General features: G+C 38.2%; 1 protein-coding gene across 2 annotated transcripts; it reads left to right on the top strand.

The window, feature by feature from the left end:
- The first annotated feature begins 1,339 nt into the window (after positions 1-1,339).
- LOC121250015 (protein arginine N-methyltransferase PRMT10-like) lies at positions 1,340-8,665 on the top strand. 2 transcript variants are annotated; one of them, XM_041148919.1, is made up of 8 exons: positions 1,340-1,613; positions 2,190-2,382; positions 2,518-2,623; positions 3,798-3,987; positions 4,266-4,451; positions 4,554-4,637; positions 5,413-5,632; positions 8,346-8,665. In XM_041148919.1, exons 1-7 carry the CDS (start codon positions 1,422-1,424, stop codon positions 5,587-5,589), a joined length of 1,128 nt encoding a protein of 375 aa, XP_041004853.1. In that variant the 5' UTR covers positions 1,340-1,421; the 3' UTR covers positions 5,590-5,632; positions 8,346-8,665. The 2 variants fall into 2 exon arrangements, with proteins under 2 accessions (XP_041004853.1, XP_041004852.1); XM_041148918.1 differs by having other exon boundaries at positions 1,341-1,613; positions 8,362-8,665.
- The last annotated feature ends 50 nt before the right edge of the window (positions 8,666-8,715 follow it).

Below are 8,715 nucleotides of genomic sequence, written 5' to 3'. Positions count from 1 at the left end.
ATTCTTAATTCTGGAAAAGCGGAGTATTACACATATCACATTAAATTATGTCAATTTGTAAATATTTTTTTGTGAGATACCTCTATAGATGAAATACTTATTTATTAGAAAAGCAAATGTTTTGACCAATTTGAGCCTCAACACGAAATGCTTGAACTTTTGGTGTTATGTTTCCAACATTTTCGTCGGGTTAGCTTATCGTAGATAGTATAGCTTAAGTCTCATATTTGTAGTTGAAATAAGCTTTGATATTATTTGTAACGCTAAAAAAGAGGCCCAAGTCACATCTGGATCTATACTCTAAAATGACCAATTAATAATATAATTAAAGTTCTATTATAATATTATAACGAGCAAAAATTTCTCATTTTCAAATAATGTGGAATCTCATGCATCAAATACTCTTATCACTTATCAGAATGGGTATCACAATTAATCTATTTACTTAATTAGGATTTCTTTTTTAAGTTTTTAAATGTATTATAATTGGGTTATATCAACTCTGAAAAACTTTAAAAGAATATGATGTCATATGTAGTTATGGAATTTATTTAGCAAGAATCATGGTCAAGACTAAAACATTATAACGAGGGCTGTGTCAAATTTTCCAAAAGTTCTTGAATTGGCCTATATACTATGTCACACAATTGTGAATTGAGATGAAAACTATTTATAGAAAAATGATATATACAATTTAAGTGTATAAATTGTACACACTTTTTTTTAAAAATAAATAAATTTAAAACACCTCAAAAATTTATTTTTTCTCACACTAGACGAGTTGTTTTCAATATCAAATATTACAATTTTTTAAAAATATGATAGTTGTAATTGTGAGTATATAAGTGTCACATAATTATTTAAAAAATGAATAATATGAGAATTACATAAAAAAATTAATTAATTTTTTAATAATAAATATTTTTTTTTTTAAAAATAATTGATACTTGCGCACTGTATCATAATATCATTACCCTAAAATAATATTTAGGTTTCGTTTGGAACTATAACTCATCTCAACTTATCATTACAATTTTTTCAAATTTCAATATAAAATATAATAAATAATTCAACTTTCTTAAATTTTAAAATAATAATAATATTAAAAAATAATATTTTAATAATATTTCATCATCTCAACTCAACTCAATTCAACTCATTTTAACATCAAAACAAAAGCTTAATCTCTCATTGGTTCCGCCGACATGGTGCTGTATGACGTCGCATGCTTTTACAAGCAATTTTTGGGCGCTGCTACAGAAACCACTGTAGCTTTCCGTTTTCGGTTCCCGCTTGACGTGGACTGTCACATTAAGCGAAGACCGCGACCTAAAGGCAGTATAGGCTATAGCAAACGTTGCCCTAACAAACAACTCTCTCCCTCTCTCTCTTTGAAGGAGAAGGTAGTGTGAGTGTCGGACATGGGGAGCTACCAAAACGGCGTCGTGGGTGGGGACCGTAGTGCCACTGCGGTGGACAAGGGCGTGGATTTCGCCCAGTATTTCTGCACCTACGCCTTTCTCTACCACCAGAAGGAGATGCTCTCTGACCGAGTCCGCATGGACGCTTACTTCAACTCCATCTTCCAGAACAAGCATCATTTCCAAGGAAAGGTATCTCTTTCTCCCTATCGCCATGTGAGCTTGTTTGATTTGTATGTTTTTGTTTGGGAAAATTGGGTTGGAGTCAGAGAAAGATTGAAGCTTTTCTTAGTTGAGTTTGGCTGGACAAGTATTCGTATAGGTTTTGCGCTCTTGATTTGGGAAGACTACTGCAAACATGAGACGAGTAGCATTGCTGTTTTCTTCTGTTTCTTGGGGGGAAACTGAGGGTTAAAGCTTGTCGTTCTCAAACTCAAGGCTTTTGTTGAAAACTTAGTTACAATTGATATTCAATAGCGTTTCATCCGTTCTCAAGTTGAATGCAATCATTTGCACTGCAATTCCACTGTGCATAAAGCTCAACCTTAAATAGGATGGGCTTCATTTGTAAATGTGTGCGCTCCCTTTTATTGTTTTGTAACAGAACCCGTGGGAATCATAACTATAAAAGGAAAAAAAAGGAAGTTTGGATTCTTGGCAGTTCTCGGGTGTAATGGTTTTCTCTTTTGAAGTATTACTTCTTTTAATTGTCGCATGTCGTTGCATTTGGGATATATTTCTGATTAATTTGGTGGATTTGTGGAGAAGACTGTGTTGGATGTGGGAACTGGCAGTGGTATTCTTGCTATTTGGTCGGCACAAGCAGGTGCAAGGAAGGTCTATGCAGTCGAAGCAACTAAAATGTCAGAGCACGCACGTGTACTTGTAAAAGCAAATAACTTGGAAGATGTCGTTGAAGTGATTGAGGGTTCCATGGAGGAAATCACTCTGCCTGAGAAAGGTTAGTATTATTAAGTAATTAGTTCCCCTTTACCGATCAAAAAAAGTAATTAGTTCCCCTTTAAATTCAAAATGGGTCTACCCCTTTTAGTCTTATATGCCATTGGTACAAATTCAGATGTTGTTTGTTATGCAGTTGATGTGATTATCTCGGAGTGGATGGGATACTTTCTTCTGCGTGAATCTATGTTTGATTCGGTGATATGTGCACGTGATCGCTGGCTGAAGCCAACGGGAATCATGTAAGCATCGCAATTCATTTAGTTGTAAAAGAAGTGTTGCAACTCATTTACGCATTCTGATTTTTTTCTTACTTGGTTCAAACCTTGCAGCTGTCCCTTTCTTGACTTTTTTTGTGTATACTAACTGCTACTACATCTGCCACCACACTTAACATGATGCTTCTTTTGCTTAATGACGTGCCTTACCCTCTTTTAAAAAAATGCTCCCTACCGATGGATTTTAAGACACCAGCTATTCAAACACAGGTGCCTGTATTTAGGTACTCATGCTTTCATGATAAGCAAGCTTGTGAGACTTGCATTCTGAAAGAGAGAAGATTTTCTGGAAAAAAAAAAGATCGTACATCCCAATGATCTCAAATTACATTAAGTTCACACATATCCTGCGGTGATTGTACGTTGACATGTGTTCTTCTGTCCTCAACCCCTAGGGATTGGCTCAAGTGGTAAAGGCCTTGGGCTTGGGGGTATGCTTCCCCCAGTTCTAAGGTTCAAATCCCCTTGGGTGCAAACAATCACTAAGGGCATCGGGCTAGGAGATTTTCTCATTGAATTACCCGGGGTGCATTTGCGGGAAACTCCTTGCCTAGGGCCTGTGCACCCTCGGGATTAGTTGAGATGCTGTTCTTGGACATTCTGTGCCAATAAAAAAAAAAGTGTTCTTCTGTCCTCAGAGTTTGTGGAATTTCTGTATTAAACCAAGCCATTTATCGTTGACGTACAAAATACTCATAACTATGTTTGTAGATTATTGCCATGAGGCCATAGAGCCATTCGCGGTAAGATTTATTGGTAATAGTAGTGTAGTCCTGTTGGACTGTGTCATATGCCGATCTCTTACTTTACTGTCTGCTTGCCCTTTAGTTATATCTATGAATTATGCTTTATTTCTATCAATAAATTTTTTTTACTGATATAAAATAAAATAAAATTTATGTGCTTTTGGCATAAGTTGTATGCTGTCTTAAAAAATGTTCTAAAATAACTAGGATTGAAAATGGAATGAATGAAGTGTTGCGCTAGAGATTTCTGTACTTGATAAATTTCTAATCAAAGAAGACGATTTGAATTGAGGTTGTTGGGAGTGCTGTGATGTTGTTAATTATCTAAAAAACGCTTTGGATGGTTCAAAGTGATATATGGAGACATGACCCTGGAAACTTTGTTTTCATAGGTATCCTAGTCATGCCCGGATGTGGGTGGCTCCTATCAGGTCTGGATTGGTAGATCAGAAAGTGAGCGACTATCGGGAAACTATGGAAGATTGGTATAATTTTACAAATGAAATAAAAACTAACTATGGTGTCGACATGAGTGTTCTTACAAAGCCTTTTTCTGATGAGCAGAGGAAGTACTATCTTCAGGTTAGTTCTCTATTCTTAGTGTCAATTTAATGTTTATTCTGTTTTAGTCCAAATCGATGAGTGATTCTTTTCTCACATCTTCTGGTGTTGAATAATTGTGAAATGTGAATAAACTTGTAATTGAACCTCTTCTATTGCTCCTACGCCCAAGAGATATGGTGATCCTTGGGGATTCGGCAAGGCATCTAAGCAATCATTGCTTTGCATGCTTGTCTATATGGATATGCATCTTCATGAGTGTCCTGCATCTTCAAATGTATGCCACATTACTTTTGTAGACGGCATTGTGGAACAATCTTCATCCACATCAAGTTATAGGGACAGCTGCTGTAGTAAAGGAGATTGATTGTTTGACTGTGACCGTGAATGACATCCTTGAAGTCAGATCAAACTTGTCATCTTCAATAACTCTGGAAGACACAAGGCTCTGTGGGTTTGGGGGATGGTTCGATGTTCATTTTCGAGTGAGTTGACCTTCAATGTCCCTTTTGGTTATGACATGCTAGGACTCTAAAGCATCTGAATGCTAATATAATATAAAAATATTTTTTTTCCTGTTGCATTAGGGAAGAACGGAGGACCCAGCTCAGCAAGAAATTGAGTTGACAACTGCTCCTAGCATTGATAATGGGACACATTGGGGTCAACAGGTCGATTCCACCACAAACAAAAATATCTGCCTTTAAATTTTGATTCCCTTGAGAGTATATGATAATAATAATGAACTTCGGTGTTCTGTTAGGAAGATTTGGAAAAATGCTGTATGCATCTTAACAAAGCGATTCTCTGCACGGTCTGTTTTGTAATTGCCATTGGGCTTATTTTGAGATCATATTTTTTGTCAGTTAGTAGGCTATTCAGTAAATTGCTTAATCTTTGGATCGGTAAAAAATGTATTGAGAGTGAAATTGTCCACTGTCCTGCTGTCTTGGGTTTATTGTCTTCCTGTCATTGTTTTTTAATGCAGCATACTCACAGTTGGGGTTGACTTATTCCTTTTTTTTTTTATAAGTAATAAGAGATTTTATTAAGGCAAGTAAATAGGCATAGCCCAAGTACACATGGAGTATACAAGCTGAAACACCTAAATACAAGCTAGGGACTAGGAGCTACGAAATGCTAAAAGAAAATCATTTAGATTATTTCCATTCAATACAATAACTTTTGCCAAAATGGTGGAGAAAGGCATTTTTAAGTTTCATAATGACATTATTAGGTCCATTGGAATGGTCATTAAAAACTTCCATCTGTATTGTGTTATCTATTTGCCATGAAGTTTTACTTATATTGGAGTACTTATTGTCGGGCCTGTCCATTTCATTCATTACTCGTACTATTATGATTCTTATTTTGTCTTTTGTAAATTGCACACATCTTTAGTAAATTACCCATTAATCTTAGTCTATCTTCTTGATTATTGGGCAGGTTTTCCTCATGCATCCTTCAATTAGAGTCTGTGGAGGGGATGACTTAAATGTTTCTTTCTTAATGAAACGCTCCAAGGAAAATCATAGACTTCTGGAGGTTGAGCTCAGTTGTGAGATCAAGCAGCATACTGGCGAGCTGCTTCCACCTTTCAATAAGACGTTCTACATTGAGTGAGAATGAAGATAGATCACATAGTTTTGATCTAACATCAACACAGGTACATCTATGCATCCTGGATGTAACATCGACTGTGACACAATATGCTTATATTGCCTTGACCCTAGATTGTCCTGGTTCTGCCAGCCATAATAAGCATCCTTCGGATGCATGAAGAGGTTCATGCATGCAATTGGATTTGGTAGTCGATTTGTTAGAAAACTGCTTAACATGCTCTTTTATTTTTTTTCTTTTTTAAAGAAAGAGTTGGGGCCACATGTCCGTGAGTGACCCCTCCCCAATAACTGCTTAACATGCTTAACCTGGTAAATATTCTGGTAAACAATGTTCAGTAATCCAGTTTAAGAATAACCCAACTTTAGTAACTCACTAGAAAAATTATCTTTCTTTTCTCTCTGAAACTTTTTTTTTTTTATAAGTAAAAATATTATATATATCAAAAGGAGTAACCAAATACACTGAATGTATACAAGAGAATACCTTGCCCATAATAGAAAGCCCCTAATAACCCAAAAAGCCCATGAAAAACAACCCAAAATACACCAAGCCCGACCCCAACCCCTTGCTTTCCGTAGAACTAAAACTCTACCCAAAAACCCCATCCCAAACCCGTGTTTTCCCGTATTTACAATGCCCTCTCTTTAGACTTCCCTCTAGATGAGCTACCATCCTTAACGTCTTAGTTGATTCCCGAAAAAAGACGTTGTAACTCCCTGCTTTTATTGAAACTTGATTTGGTTTCAAGCGCGTGGCTTGCCTTGATCACCGTAATTAGCTCTTTAAATTGGTCTTCACATCCTCCATGTGAAATTCCCATGAACTGTTGAATCTCGTTAACTTTAGGCAGAATCCAATCCGCTATTGGAGGAAGAGAGACCAAGGGAGCCACAATATCCCCAGACACAATATCCAACTGCACCAACGCCAAATCCATATTCAAATCCTGTACCTCCTCAGCAACTCCATTGGTTCTCTCCAATGGTATGACATCAAGTCCCTTTACCTCTGGTGACCCTTCATGTGCAACTTTAGCGGGTCCCTTCACCAATGGTCAGAGACTATTTTCCTTCAACTCCGACGAGGGAGCCATAGTCTCTTCGAGTACAAAAGTCACCTGAGGCGAATGACATTCCATTGTAGATGTCTCTACGCTGATACCCGACGTAGAACCCACTTCAAATAACTCAAATTTCATTTTGACCCACCATACTCTTCTGGATCTGGGTATAGGAACAGGGCCGAATCCGATTTTCCGTTTTTCTTTATCTAAGTTTAAAGGACTCAGACCTATCTTAGTCTTGTTCCTTACAACCCTATTGTCTCCAGCTGAAAGCAGGTTTATTTTTGTAGACAAAAAAGCTATTGCTATCTTCAATTCAACAAGTTGAGTTTCTATCTCCTTTAAGGAATTATGCATTGCGACAAGCTGGTTTTGTGGCGTGATCTGCAAACCACTTCCATCAATCCCCTCACTATGAACCCCCGAAGCATGACCGGTCTTCAAAGCTGCTGCATATGATTGCCTCGCTACCGTGGATGTACTTGGGTCTTTATGATTCACCTCCAAGTTGATGTTCTTATTCTTCTTTTGGTTTTCCTTCTTTGACCCATAAGCAAAAAGCATATCCGCAGTTTTGTGTAATTCCGTAGCAAATTTCTCCCAACCCAGACCTTCATACCCTTCAGGAATGACTATAACACTCCGCAGGCCTCCTCCACCATATTCGGTGACTGTTAGAAACCTACCATGCTCATTGGAGCATCGTTGAGACATGAATGTTCTGTTTCCTTCACGCAAGTGTTTTGTGAAATCCAAATTTCTCCCCGCCTGTACTACTACTTCCACCATAGCCATCAGCCATTCTATACCACTATGACCTATCACTACAAATCTCCAAACCCTTCTACTCCTTTCCATGATTTTTAAGGAAGACCTCCATGTTTCTGGCAAAAGCTCGAAAGCCTTTGATTCCACCCAAAAGCGCACCACCTGACCCATACTAACATCAAACCTACGACTTTAGTTGCAGGAGCATCCCAAGCTGCATGTCTTCATTCTGTCAAGAATGCACGAAAGAGGAGCAGAAGCCCCTAACCTGAGTTAACAGAGAAAACAGAGTCGCCGGAGGATGACCGACGTCAGAGGCCCACAATGTGGTCGCCGGAGTCCGTCGAAACAGTTCGTCAAAACAGCAGAAAAGCAGCAAAACTCCCAGCTGCCAAAGAAGGACAACTTCATAGGCCCCACAACTGAGTCGCCTGAGTCTGTCGTTCAGGTCTATGGCGGTGTCGAAGATGACGACAACAATTTGACACTTAATGAAGAAAATCGAAAGAGCCAGTTTGCCAGCGAGGACCGATGCCGGACGGCCCACAGCGAGGACGCGGGGGCCCTTCGACCTTGTCAATGGCAGTGTGGTGTCACTCGCCGGTCGATGGTGGGTGGGGGATGGCGGTGGGATAGGTGGGTTTGGGTTTTCTCTCGGCTCACTGTTAGTTATACTAATTTGTTTGCACTTAGTTCATTCTTTCTCTCTGAAACTTCCACCATATGGCACTACCATTAAATATTAACATAGTTGCCTGTCCTGAATTCAACAACTGATTCTGATGGTTGTATGCATTATAGTTGAATAATGTTGGGTGCTTCTAGACCTGTCTACATGAGCTTGGGGTTCAAATTTTCTAATGTGTTGGGCAATTATACTGTAATTTCCTGCCTATAATTTATTCATTGGCAAATGACCATCTAGATATGTTTGTCTGCAGATGCGCTTGTGAGAATTACTGGGAAGAAGTCTGTAGTCCTGTTACTACAATATTTTGCTACATTCCAATTCTTGGATGCAATGAACGTGTCCAATATGTTTGACTGCCGGCTGGATGCTCAAATTTGGCTAATTATAGAAATCATGTCTCTGGGTTCCTTTAGGAGTTTTGCAGTCATTTTTGGCCTGGGTTTTTTTTTTTTTTTTGGTTCTAATGGATTCGAAATGACAAGTGACAATTCATGTTTCAACTTCACCAGGATTTTGTCTCTACGACATTATACTAAAAGTCCGTTATCTTTTTGTGTTTTTGGCGTGTATACAAATGTTCATAGCAAAAAGGGAAAAACGTTAT

The sequence above is a fragment of the Juglans microcarpa x Juglans regia genome, chromosome 2D, assembly GCF_004785595.1.
Source record: "Juglans microcarpa x Juglans regia isolate MS1-56 chromosome 2D, Jm3101_v1.0, whole genome shotgun sequence".
In the NCBI taxonomy this organism is placed as follows: domain Eukaryota; kingdom Viridiplantae; phylum Streptophyta; class Magnoliopsida; order Fagales; family Juglandaceae; genus Juglans; species Juglans microcarpa x Juglans regia.
Note: the sequence above shows the minus strand (reverse complement) of the source record. Positions and strands in the feature narration are given on the sequence as shown.